Here is a 14,450-nt window from a genome sequence, read left to right on the forward strand (position 1 = left end):
CGCAGGCTGCTGCTCTGCACCATGCCAGCGAGTCCCTGGTCCTGCTTTTGGCCCCGCAACCAATCAGCCACCTGAGCTTGGGAATGAAACCCAAAGCAAGGAAGGTCAGATCAAGTTCCTCACTTCCTGAGTCTGCAAAAAGGGGGAAAACAATCTCTGCTGCAACCCTGCGAGGCTCTTCTCTACCTACAGAAGTCTTTAAGACTTTTCTTCTCTGAGGAAACTGCAAAGTTCTGTTAATATCTAGTAAGCATCACAGGAAGACGGGGAGGACAGACGTGCATCAGCTTTATTCCTTGCCATGCAACCAACTTTGTGTGGGACCTTAGCAAGTCATCAACATCTCTGGGTCTCGTTTTCCAATCCACTTTTTAAAAACTGTAGTTTCTACATGGACAGGTAAGATCAAATGATCCAGATCTTTGCCATTAAAAAAATCCCCAACTCTGTTTTGTATCAGCAAGGAATTTGGCTCAGCATTTCTGCTGGAACTCTTCACTGCTGTTGCAAACAAAACAGTGGAAAAAGGGAGAGAAAAGCTGAGAGAGTAAGAGGACCCTTAATTTAAATAGTAGATGTTAAAATGGTGAAAGCCTGGCATGCCTGATAGAGTTAAATCCTTCAGCCAGGGAGATGACCAGGAAAAGCCTCCATAACAATAAGAAAATGATTTGACAGAAAAAAAATACACTAGGAAAAATGCTTGAGGCAAGTTGTGCCTTTTAGCAGTCAATCAGTCTTCTATGTTCTCATACTGAACAGAACAAAGGGAAAGGTTGAAGGGGAAATAAGATCATACTTATTCAGCAGATTTACCATAAGAGACATCACTGAAAAGAAAATAAATCATCATCGTCAGTATCACACAGATCAAGAAAAGCATCTGACAGCCTCCAGTGGGTTCACTCTGGAATACCTCAAAGCATTCTTCCATGCCACGGAAAATCACTGGCACCCTCCAGGCTTCCCGTCAGGATGCAGCACAAGCAGTTCCACAAACAGGGGCTGGAGAGTTTGGGTGCTTCCCGAGGAGACAGAGCAGAGATGAATGCAAATCTGACACTACATGCCTCCGCACTGCTATACTGGGAGAGAAAAGTCCTCTTCAACAGGGTCCATTTTAAGTGTCATCCCGGCCTCCTGCCAGGCCTCTGTGTTTTCAGCATCCTGCGAGCTCCTGCCAGGTAAGGAGCAAGCCTTCCTGTACAGCCATTTGGTTCCTCATGAATGGGCACCTTCCCATATTGTTCTCGTATTTAGTGCACCCATTCAAAAATGGTAAGTCTTTATTAACCATCCCACCAATACTGTAGGACTTTATATGCTGATACAATAGGTTAAAAAAAGAAAAAAAAAAAAAAGAAAGAAGGAAAATGAGATTGGTATTCTATACCCATGCAGTTTCTCCTGAAATTGACTTAGTGATTCAGTTGAATTAGTATTAAGAGGACAGGAGAGTTTGATACAGCACAGCACTCTGCAGGTTACACTAAGCTACGAACAAGAGAATCCACCACAGAAAATAACTCAGGGACCATGCAGGAAAGGAGAGGGCAAAGAAGGAGAGGATTACATTTTCAGGGTTTTGTTTCTTGTAACCTGCCGTAGGCTAGACCAGGATGGAGTGAGCGCCAATCACCCACTTCAGCTGCAATCCCATCAGTTGTGGAAGAACGTACCTCTGGCTTTTATTTGGACTCATCTTTCCTGACATGTATGCTTAAATGCCCTCCACTGCCCTGTTAAAAAGAGTTTGCTCCCTTCACATGACAGATGGCTTCCAAAAAAAAAACCAATGAAACAACGACAAAACACCCTGAATGTTTTGGGTTAACTGAAATCTGAAAAGTGCTCAGAATTTTGGTTAGAAATTACATGTTTAAAAGTGCAGCTAAGTATTTTTCTAGGCATAGACACAAAAAAAGGACATTGCTGAAAATGAAGCACTTTGTTTCTGTGGGAAAAACATGGAGGAAGGGAGTTGAATACCAAAAGATTCCTTTGCATGTTTGTTTGAGCACTGAACTGAAAAAAAAAAAATTAATTCCCCACATGGGTCAGGATGCTGAGTCAGGACAAGTATTAGATTCCACCAGCACATTACTGCACTGGTTGAATAAAAGTGGCCTTCAGGATGAGCATGGAGTAAAGCTCCAGCTCACCACTCTGCCAAAATACTTTCCAATTACTCATCAATGACTGCCTCAATTTCTATCCTAACTATTGTAGCATCTCTTATTCACATTTTTTAAATTACAAAATATTATCAAATTCAAAAATGTATTCACTGTTAAAATCTGCACTCTAATACAAGCCCACAAGCCACCAGCATAATCAAAGGGACACTGCAAATCCTCACAGTCTTTTCTCTAAGTTGTTCATTCCTACTACCACGGGAGAAATTCCCGAGAGCATCCTTCTGGGCTAAGGTATATAGTTCGCTGATTTATGGATAGAGTAATGTAAAAGAAACTGAATCTACCTACATAAATAAAGGATATAAAATAACTAATTCCAAAAGACTCTTTATTCTGTTAATCCAATAATGCATTTTCCTTCTTTTTTTTTTTGCATTACTTGGTATTTTTTCTACCCATATTTTAAGGCAATTTCACGACAAGTAAATCCAGCTAATAAATATTTTTGTTGAGTCTGATCTGTGAATTATCAAATCCAGTGACACACTGACACAGCATGTTCTTCCTGCCATGCAAAATTTATCGCGTACAACTTCAGTACCTCTAAGCAAGAAGAGCCTACCATTTCTGATTTACGTGGTTCGAAAGGAAATAGACACGTTTTAAAGTTGCAAAGCTGCCATTCCATTTTGTCTTCTGCTGGGCATGTTTGATCAAATCAGAGCTTGCAGACCAAGCTCTCTACTGCAGTCTACGTTTGCGAGGGGAGAGAGCTGTTTTTGTGGGAATGATCTAGCTCGGGAAAAATGCCGAGGATAGCACACCCTTGTGTAAAACACATTGCCAGCATTACTTGGCACTGCTGCCTGCAGGTCAAGCTTCTACTCATGTCAGCAATCTTGGCTCTTTTGGAGGAAGCTTGGCAGGATGATGGAAAAAACTGTACATCCCTCCTCAATGAATCCTCCCCTCCCCTCTTCACGTGCTGGACACCAGCAGCAGCACCAACATAGTTGGATGGTGCTGCTCACCTGGCCTAGAACATCACCTAACGCTAGTTCTAATTATGGTTTTCCTCCCAGAGAAACAAAAGATTTATTCAGACTTTCCTTGGCATCTCCCAAAAAATTGGAAGGGTTGGAAGAGAAGTAAAGAAAGAAAGAGAAAGCACTGCTAATCATGGGAAAAGCAAGGACAGACTGAGACAGCTTAAAGCAGTTTAACTTGGTTAAGCGGTTGATTAGAATTCAAAATAAACCACATTAATATGCTGTGATCAGAAACAAGTATGCTCTGGTACACTAACACACATTACTTCAAATTCAGCGCACCTAAACACTGACGCACAGACACGCTGCAGCAGCATCTCTTCCAGGGAGCGCTCGGTGTCCCGTCAGGCAGCAGGCTGGCTCCGAGAGGCTGCTCTCCAGAGGGCGAGCACAGGCTGGGCGTCCCTGCCTCAGAGGGGATGGGGAAGGAGGAGAAAACGCAGGAAATGAAAATAGGACCAAGATTCAAAAGAGGAAACTGTTCCAGCAAACCACAAGGCTGACTCGATGCTCTTGTGAAGTAGTATTTAATGCTGGGGAAGGCCAGGATGCAGGCTCCCCAGCCCCATAAACACGGACTCTTGACTGAAACCATTTGTGACGTCTCAGTGGTGCGGGGACCGGGCATGCAGCTGAGTTCTCTTTGCATCCACGGGAGGGCAGAGCCGCTCACATATGTTAGGCATTATGACACAAGAACATTTTTACATAATCTGTGACTTCAGTACCAACTATCCCTTACACAGTTACAAACAGCTTTGGTTAGAGGAAGCAAACCTTTTTTTTTTTTTTTTTTATGGATGTCAGACAGCTGGACGAACAAATACACAACTTCGGAAAGACCTGTGAAAGAGGATAATTAAATTCAGCTCTGTAAAGGGCAGTTGTAGTTCCATAGCCAGGATTAGGAAATTCCGAGAACAGATGACTGAGGTGACAATCAGATGGGCAGGAGGAGTATTAACAATGGAGAGGAAGAAAAGGCTATTTATACAACAGTCTTACTGTTCTTATGCATAATCATTTCAGTTTTAGCAAAAAGAAGGGGCAAGTACAGAAGTTCCCCAGCGTAGATGGCACACAATGACTAATGGCGCAGAAAATGGAATTTATCTTTGCTATATTAGGAATGAAGTAAGTGAGATTTGGTTGCATGGAGATTGCAAGATCAGTCCTTGCATACACAAATCTTCAAAATAACGATCTAATGTATCTGGAGGATTTCTTTTTTAATTCTTCACCACGTGTGCATGTTGCTGTTTTAAAGAAGAACGTAGGCTAAACGCAATTGTCTGTAACCACAGTGATTTCAGCACATTATTCCTAACCATCACTCATGGCAATGAAGAGGACTGATTACAAACCATACATCCACCACTTCTGCTTCTGCTACTTAAAAATAACACCTCATATCTATTTTGACTTACAATGATTTTAAGCTTTTTACTCCATACGGAGTAAAAACGCTAATGTGTTTATTGACATTATTAAGTCCATCAGTTCCAACTCAGACAGGAAAGTAAAATGAAAGGGGCAGGCAATGCAGACCAGCACACAAACACAGAACGCTGATTTTCCTCTAGCCAAAAGGTAATAATGTCCTTTACAGGACAGCTACATTAGATGACATTATTTTCAGAAAGCAGAACCAAGTTCTGCATTTGACACACATTATTCAGGAGCCCACAGAAGAATTAAAGAAATCAATATAGCTGGCAGTGTGGAGGCCGAAACAGCTGGCCCAAGTAGTTGTGTGTGCAAACATGCAGCTGCGTGGGCTGCTAATCCGTGCAAACATGCAAATGTGCATACAGCAGGGAGGTTTAAATTAAGCCATGTCAGTTTAAAATACCTCAGGTATCAGTACTGAAACAAATGCCCCATTGTGCAGCATTTCAAGGAAGCCAAACATTTCTTTGGCAGCTCCAATTTTACTCTTTGGGACTCTCCACCTGCCAGGCCATAAGGTTCCCCATGCATTTTATCTGCACACAGATTTCTCTTCTGTTCAAAAGTCAAAGGACACTGCCCAGGAGTTAGAACCTTGTGGAGCCAGGTTTGCAAAATGAAGGGAGGTAACGCCACCCAAGCTTTGCTACAGAGAAAACAGAAGTCAAGTCCAGCACAGGAATGAACTCCAGACTTCCTGAAGGTCTCACTCCTATGTCATGCAAGGATGTGTAGAGGAAAACCCCTGCTTCACTCCTATATTACCTCCAAGGACCAGTTCCCACTGGAACTCTTTGCCTTTCTTCAACACCCTCCTTAATGGTTATCTCAATGCTCCCTTCCCTGTTGTGCTCATGACTGAGATCTGCATCTTCCCGTGGTGCTTAGGGACATGATTCAGAGGTGGTCTCGGAGGTCTTGTGCAACTTTAATGATTCCACAATTCTATGATTCTTCAAGCTGTCTTCTAAGACAATTTGTGACCTTTGGTTTTGGGGAAATGCTGATTGCGAATATGTGGTGCTGATTGTCTAGATTTTTTATCCTGCATGCTCAAAGCACACTTGAGTTTTTAATAAATAAATATATATATATAAAACAAAATATTTGTAGTGTGACAATGTCACATTACTGATAAAAAACAATGCAGAGGCTCAGCCCATGAGCCACCACTTACTGTGGTGAGTAAGAAAATGGAAAGCAGCCCTCCTTTGCCGTCGATATGAGGTGTACCATGAACCTGTTTTCAGAAATGCAGAAGAATTCTGCAATTCAGAAGAATTCTGAAATGCAGAAACCCTACCTAGGAAAGTGCTGTATTGCTGAACGCCATAGATAAACCTCCCACACTGTGCTCAGTGGGAATGAATGGAAAATTGCACACATCATGCCTCGGCCACAGGTCTGGAAAAGCAGTTGAGATCTACTAATGTTGGGAATTTAAAAAACAGTAGGCAAGGGAGGAGGGAATTAGGCACCAGTCTGCACCGACACTGAGGTGCAGCGCTCTGAGTCCTACCCGATAATCCTAGCGCTGACATGCAGACTGGCCAAGTTCTCCTTGGGTCCCTGGGGCTGCTCAGATGATCCCTGCTAAATTCAGGGGAAGAGGGATGGCATCATTTCCTCCTGTATTGACCGCTGGATAGAATTCCCTGCCCTGTCAGTATGATGCTCCAGGACATCATAAAAAAAGAAGCACTAATAGTTACGCAGACCCGTTTCCCCTCAGAGCCAACGGACAGGAGAGCACACACAGACAGATGATGTTAGCAAAAGGCAGCGGTACACCGCTCCTGAAGGAAGCTGAGCTTGAGCCAATATCCACAGAAGTCACTGGGAAACGCTGTCCTTCAGTAGGTGTTGGATGGGAGCTATACAGTTCATCACTCACTACTACATTAAAAGAGGATGATAGTAATTCCACAACTGGGAGCCTTGGGGATATGCTGCTTTATGCGGAGACAGAAGATTTAACGGTACAGGCATGACTTAACACTGCGTTTACAGACAGGTGTTAACCAGGAGCGAACTTTTTGAAGTCGGTGGATTAACGCCAGGGTAAAACCAGCACAACTGAGAGAAGAGACAGGGACATTAGATGGAGATAGCAGAGGCAGGGATTTTGAAAAGTGCCTGTGGAAAAGTGTTCACACGTACTTTGCACACATCATTGCTATGATTAATTTCTTGTGCATGCATGAAGTACTCAAAATGTGGGCTTGAACTTGCTAACTCCAGCAGGATGAGAATAGACTCACACAACAGATCCTCAGCTGGAGTAAATCAACATAACCTTATTGAAGCCAAAGGAGCTACATCAATTTATAGCACCAAAAGATCTGGTCTGAAGGCATTCAAAAACCACATGAGGAAAACAAACACACCAAAAAAACAAAAACAAGAGGAAACACATTGCAGGGAATGTGTTTTTCTATCCTAAAAGGCAACTTTGGTTTTCTTTCCCTAAAGATGTACTTATTCATCCTTCTCCTCTGGGAGCTGCTCACAAAGCTTTCTTACATTGCTGTCCTTTCAGTGTCAGGTTTCACTCCCACCAGCCATTCAGTTTAGGGACTCCCTTGCTGATTAAGAGACTTACAGTAATTCAGTAACAGTCCAGATGCTAGACACTGCCTCTCTAGGTAGCTATTTGAGGCCTAGTAATTTGAAACCTTTTATTTAAACCCCCATCATCTTCCAAAATACAACTTTTGCGACCCAACTTACTGTGCTTTCAAATTACTGAAAGCAGCAGGTGGGCTATAAGGAAGCAATTTGTTATAAAACATGATGCTGCCTACATAATGGTAGCTGTTCAATCCCTGCAGTGGCTAATGGCCAGCATGCTGGCGAGGAGGGCAGAACAATTTATGAATTCCAAATATGTTTTTTTCTCACTGAATTCTGGCATCCAAGAAGAGTAATGTGATACATGGAGCCAACTACTCTGATTATGCCTCAACCTTTCTCATGGAGCCTGAAGGGAAAATTTTGGACTGTTCATAACCTAGGGCAAGCTGTGCTGATAACGCATCGTTAAAGATCAACACTGCGTAGAGGACAGCAGAGGCTCTGCTTAGGAATCCTGGCTTCCGGACTGAACCAGAACTTTTTCATGTGCATAGCAAAAAATCCAAGAGCACAGGAGAGGAAACTACTCCAGAAAGAGAGCAAGAGAAGGCTTGAAAGTGATGTTCCTTCTAAATGAACTGGAAAGAAAATGCTCTTACTGCTTTGACAGCAAATCACAAGGTAATTGTTTCTTCCCTCAGACATTATTGTAACATAGACAAAAATTGGTCACCATTAAACAAAGTTTACTCAGTGGCACTTTTACTGTTCTGCTGATGTGCCAGTTAAGAAAACACTGAATAAATTATGAAACAATAGAACGAAGATGGCTCTTTATAAGCGGCGTTCAATATAACAATTTTAAAAGGCTATAACACAAGTTTATTGCATTTGGCAGGACTTATAAATCCTAACTCCCATTACTGCGTTGCAACTTAAAAAGAAGTACTCTTCAATTTGTCTTTGGAAATTTCAAGCTTAAGTGGTCCCAGTGCAAAATAGCAACTTACTTACATGCTCAAATGTTTCCATGCACACGCCACAGGTCAAACATCTGGCTAAATGCAGCACTCCACACCGCTGCCTGTCCTGTGTGTACAAGCATATCTGAGACACTGGCTTTACGTATCCATTTGACCAAGTATTTACCTAATTTTTGTCCCAATTAGCTGTGGTTGTTGGTTTTTTTTTTTGTTTTTGTTTGTTCATTATTAAGAATTCAGAGTTTCTTAAGTAGCTTTCTATGATGATCTGGCATTGCACAAGCTCAAAAGGAGTGCCAGCACATTTCCATTAATACGCCTAGCTGGTTCAGTGGCAATCAAGTAACCAAAGGGTGGGTTGGGAACCTTGGATTCTGTACCTTTGCAGGAACTGAAATACCTGCCTACAGACTGTTTCGTACATACAATGAGCTTATTTTGTGGAGTAATGCTCCTCAGTAACTAGCCTGAGAGCACTCTTCCCCAGCACCACCACCTGCCCCCCCCCCCGAAGCCATGCATGAATGTTTGCCCAGCGAGAATCACAAGGTATTCAGACCCTGCCACAAGGCGGAACAATAGAACCTAGTCTGAAGGATTCCAAAGGGGAAAAGGAAAGCAAACACAATTTCAGTTCTCATGACAATCCAGGAATGTGGTACATCTGCAAAGGGGAAAGCCCAGAAGAATTAAGGCACTCCCTGTCCAAGACAGTTTTCATACCTGCTCATCTGAGCTTGCTCTTGTGCTAACTTATGCTGGAGGAGCACCATACATATCCACCAGTGGTGCCCAACACAGACAGGAGGCACAGAAATCAACCATCCACCACCAGTCCCCTGTCAGACCCCATTCCTTTCCCATTTAAAGCTACAGATTTTTCTATTGACTTCAAAAGGGAATGAAGCTTAGAAGTTGTTCTTTTCCCTTCTCCCTATATAACAAGCGTGCTGAACTGATGCTGCTCTAAACAACTCTTTCCCAGGATGCTGTCTTACAGGTAGGTCCAATTCATTAGGAGCAGAACAAGATTGGAGCATTTAACATTTGTTTTAGAAGTATTTATTTCTGAAGTAGTAAAAACCAAAAATGTATAAGAGGCTTAACGAATGGGAACTGAGCCTGTGAGAAATGCAGCTGTGCCAAGGCTGAAATGCCAAACCATGCCTAGAATTATTTCAAAATTTGCCAGAAAAGCCTTAAGCTTTCTACTTTGCTTTCATTCTGTGGAGACTGTATGGCTGTGAACTGACTTCAGGTGAAAAGATGCAAATATTTTGCAGTAACAAATTCACATCAGCCAGCTGTATTTTTCTATTAATTTCTGCTTTGAATTCACAGCTTAAAAGCAGCAATAAATGTGAATATGTGAAAATGTGAAAGATCTTCAAGTAGAACAAATATTACCTTGAAAAATACTTAACCAGGGAAGGGCCCAAATCAAAGACCAACAGGAGCTGATGAAAAAAATCTGCATGTCTTTTACAGGTTCTAAATCAGGTCAGTTAAAGCTTTAATTGCTCCCAAATCAGAAGATTTCCAACACAGCCTACATTTCTGTGACACTACAGGTATAAGCCTGATACTAATAAAGTCAATAAAAAAAATAAATCATATCACATATCATATATCACATATATCACATCACTGAGCTGGCTGTGGAGCTCAAGGTGCTGAAGACTGTATCACTGCAAATCTCAGCACCGTCTTGTTTTTCCTGCACCCCTTTACAAATCAGACTGGCAGTAAGATGCCAATATTATATGGAAGTACCAGACATTTTCCAGCGCCTAGATAAAATTTATGCAGCTGGCATGCCTATGCTTCAAGCAGAGCTGTACCTATCTAGATGAGTTCTGTGCTTGACTCTACTTCATGGGCTCTGTGTTAACTCAAAAACCTATGCTTTCAGACCAGAGTGATCCAGATGTCTACAGAGAAAAACTGATTTAGCTGAATCTCTATATACTTTGCACCTTTATATTTTCTTTTTAAATAGAGGACCATGATCTGCTGATAGATCTTCAGCTGCCAATACTTTCCTGTATTCCCCTACTCCTAACACCAGCCCTCATTCCAACAAGAGTTTAGAGTAATAGCTCCCTCCAACAAAGGAGGGTTGGATTTCAAGTAGCATTTCATTTAGCCTAGAAGGCAAACTATAGAGAAATGTGTTTTTCTGGAGTAGGTGGTCTTTTCAATCTCCCAATGTTCCTACTGTAGCATCCTAATATATGTGCAGGAAAGATAAAACTGCATTTTCACTGTGACAGGATGACTGCTAAATGAGGGCTTTTAGAGGGACTGGGCTGCAAAATCTATTTTTAAGTCCAAGAAAATGCTTTTCAGAGTTATGTACTCCAAACCTACCTTGAACAAAATGCAGCATCATTTAAAAAGAGGGATAGGAATATCCATAAAACAGGGAAAGTCTGACCTTCTAGAGTCACAAATAGTTAAATTAAAAGCTTTAAGTTCATCACTTGTGTTTGAGGGAAAGCCCAGTAAGTCAACTGACAAGCTCCATGTTTCCAGCAGCAGATCAGTGATGATGTGATGACTCCGGTTCTACTGGCTTCTGAACACCAGCCTTCATTTAAGAGCTTTCTTTCAATACAAGCAATAATATTTGGACAGCTCCAATGGAGCAGGATTTACCGCTCTGCTTCTACGGCCCCCCTCACTAGAATGAGTGCCTTTGAAATCCTAATGATTTTTTAAGCCTCCTTTTCTTGACGAGGCACAGAGAGAGTAACAGCTTTGCCCAAAGTGAAGCAGAGCAAAAGGAAAGGGATATTCCTGGAGGTCACAGAAAACCCAAGGCAGCACTCAGAGCTGCATTCAGATCCTGATTCTCAGCTCTCATCCAGGAGCTGCTGAAGTTGATGCAAGTCTCTGCTGACTTTAATGGGCAACAGACCAGGAGCCTTTGGCCGTAACCCATGGGTTAATCCTTGGCACAAGCCTGAAGGCAAGTAATTGCAGAGCAACTGTCTCTTAAAAAGCAGCACATCACAAGAACAGCCAAATTTGTTTCACATGGACTGGGAATGTGCAGGGCACTAACAGCACAATCCTCAGTGTTATCACATTGTTGAAATCCTACAGAAATTTTTAAGTGCAATCTACATTTTTGAGAAACAACTTCCCTGTGCACATTTTATGTCACATGCCTTTGTTATTATAGGGTCACTTGTTGCCCAGGATCCAAAAGCTCCATTGTTGTTTAGGTTTGCTAGACACCAACAAATGAAGGACACTGGATCCCTGCCATTTCTGCACTTAGCTGTACTGACACTTTTTTTTTTTTTTAGGATCGCCTAACAAGGGTTGCAAGTTTTTAAACATGCAATCAACATAAACACATGTTAAAACAGATGAAATTATGGTATAAGCTATAAAGACTGAAAATTTATAGCAAAATCTCCTTTGCTTATTTCAAAATAAGTATTCTAGAAAGCCACTGAACTATCAATCTGAGGATCCAGCTGTATTTTGATCCAAGGTAATGCTAGCCCAGACAGTGCCTGTATGCTGACAAAACCTTCTCCTGCAATGTGCTCTAAATGCACATTCTAAGACATCCTTAGACTCAGTGCAAACAGAACTTGAGCCCTGACATGCTCTACCAAAAGAAAAAAAAGTATTCCTAGAAGTTGCACTTTATGGGACATATCACACAATGCTGACGTCCTTGGATGCTTTGCCAGAGCCAAGATTAATAGCCCGTTTTAAAGCCTGAAAACATTGAAGAACTGAAATGCTGGTGCTGATGGCTGAGCTCCCTCATGTTCCACTGAGATCAATGAATCTGAAAGCATTTGGCATCTTACAGGATGGGCAAGTTCTGCTCTAGATACCACATCTTGATTAGTTCAAAATAGAAGAACTTTGAACACAGGCTTGGAAGAGCACAGAGGAAAATGTGAGCTATCATGGAAGAGAAGTAAATCTCCTCCCTGCCAGCCACAGTAAATCTCCCTCTCATCAGCTTCTCCTTCCCCCCATAACCCCAAAGGAGAAAAAACTGAACTTAATGGACAAGACTGGGCCACCTGATAGTGTATTTCTGACCAGTTATGTACAATCTCCTGGGAATTTCAACAAACATCATAAACAAAACCAGGTGCTAAACTGGTTTATTTTCATTTAACAGAGAAGTTGAGACTGAAATTGAGTTGTTTACAAAACTACAGGACCTTGAGGGGCCAGGAGAGAAACCTGTATGTCAATCTGAAATCCACAGAGCCCACATCTCACTAAAAGCAACAGTATATTTATGTTATGTGCCCAGAATTAGCAATAAATAAAGAAACTCTGTTAAGATGCACAGCCAAAAGTCCTAGTTTACACAGCTGCACCAACCCAAAGCATTTTATAAAACCATGCAGGACCTGAAAAAGGTTGAATTGCAGCCTCCTATGAAAGGGAGTTTCACAGCAGCTTACAACAGGATGTGAGGGTCATCAATACACAGTTGTAGCTACAAATTCATTTTCAAATAGGTAGAAGGAGCTGAAGTTTAGCCTAAACAGAGGGATAACTTGCAACATGAGCTCTTTAAAGCTGACAAGTCATTGGAAATAAATACTTTATCTCTCAAGATGGAGAGTACCTATTTGTAATACACGAAGGGCTCAGTCTGGGAAAAGGAACGTCAGCTAATTGGCCATCCCAGGTATTCCTGAAAATCTCTCTCCAAAGCATCTCCTGAGGTACTGAAACAACGGGTCGAAAACAGAGAATGAAAACAGAGATTAGGTTAACATCCCTCCCCGGCTGTATTTACGTTTGAGAATTGCATTCTCTTGGCTGGCTGTGGCTAAGATTACCAGCCAGATGGTAATACCGGCCTCACTGCAAACGAGGACAGGGTAAGGCTGTGAAATGAAATTTGTAAACTCTTAACCCTTTTCTTAGAGGTCAGTGGCTCTATAAACATGCCCTGGAAGCTGAGTAAGGAGTGTGCTCAAACACGAGGCAAACTTCTGGAAGAGAAGCAATGGAAGCACCACAGCCTCTGCGAGTTTCTAGCTTTTGAAAGGTGAATCGTAACTGCAGAGGATAAGAACAGGCCTTAATGCAGGGCAGAGACATCAGTGGTTTTCCATCCTTCTTGGCACAGCAATAAGTGCATGTCAAAGAGAAAATGGCAGCGTTTCCTTAATCAAAGCAAGGAGAGAGTTTTCACCTGCTGAAAACAAAGATTAAGACCTAACTCTGATGAAGTTGCTGTCAGACCAATATGATTGAAAAAAGATTCACACCCTTGCAGCCGTAGGCTCAAGAAAGTCATTTAAAAGAAAAAATAAGTTGCCAGTGCCAGCCGATCTGTCTGCTGTTCCTCTACCATTTTTCATGCAGATTCAGAAAAATGCAATTTCACAAGAAACTTTAAGAGCTGAAAATTCTAAAGGCCAGATACCTGTTTATATAAAATATAAAAGTCACTTTCCATCATTAGCCGTGTAAAGGAACCTGTGAATACATTAAATTTAAAATTACGTTAATATCCTGCTATACTGCTGGGGCAATGCAGTCTGTCTGTCCTTGGAATTCAGAATCAAATCACGCTGCAAGTTACAGAGAGCCCTGAATACCCTATTTTATTAGGGCAAATGTCGAAAAGCAATGCTCAATACCAAACAGCTTTCCATTGAGCTTGTCAGAGCATCACGGCAGCGCAGACCCCCCTGGTGCAGCAGCACATATTTACCAATGTCCTTTGTGCTTTCTCATTTTAAAACAAGAAAATGGACAGACTGGGCAGAAAATAGACAGATTTTCACAGTCAAAAAGTGAGCCACTGTGTCCGAGACTACAGCTGTTGATGGATTAAAGTAATATTATGCTCCACATTGCCCCATATCAGGCAACACAGGGATGAAAGTGATGATATTTATCTGAACAAATAAGTTGCAGGTCATGTAATATAGATAAAAATAGAAATGGAGGAAAGATTAGAACGGGAGTTGAGAAGAAAGCACAGAGAATTGACCAATATGTAACAGGCATACCCCAGTGAGTTGAGATCTTCCCCCAGCATTACTGAGTTCTAGCTAATTGCTTCAGTGTCACTTCGGTGGTCCTGCCACCACCTAGTACCAAGGAATTTGCTTTTCTTCTCTGTACTGCATTAAGAAGTGTCCCTTGCCACCTTCCCCAGCCCTAGTTTTGCCAGGGGCTGCCTTCCTCAATCACACAGCACCTCCTAGCCAGATTACCTACAAACGTCTGTGATTTATCTCTTTCCTAAA

The 14,450-nt window shown here is 41.9% G+C and overlaps 1 protein-coding gene across 2 annotated transcripts in view; it reads right to left on the reverse strand.

Moving 5' to 3' along the window:
- Window positions 1–14,450, reverse strand: part of COPRS (coordinator of PRMT5 and differentiation stimulator) — a 62,478-nt gene that overhangs the window by 20,555 nt on the left and 27,473 nt on the right. The window contains exon 4 of one of the 2 annotated variants that reach the window (XM_083805449.1): window positions 1,743–3,596. The exons of the other annotated variant lie outside the window; for it this stretch is intronic. Within the exon in view, the coding sequence (XP_083661575.1) occupies window positions 3,532–3,596 (65 nt within the window). The 3' untranslated portion in view covers window positions 1,743–3,531. Of the gene's footprint in view, window positions 1–1,742; window positions 3,597–14,450 lie in introns of those variants that run through there. 2 annotated transcript variants of the gene reach the window in all.

The sequence above is a fragment of the Anser anser genome (assembly GCF_964211835.1).
Source record: "Anser anser genome assembly, chromosome: 19".
In the NCBI taxonomy this organism is placed as follows: domain Eukaryota; kingdom Metazoa; phylum Chordata; class Aves; order Anseriformes; family Anatidae; genus Anser; species Anser anser.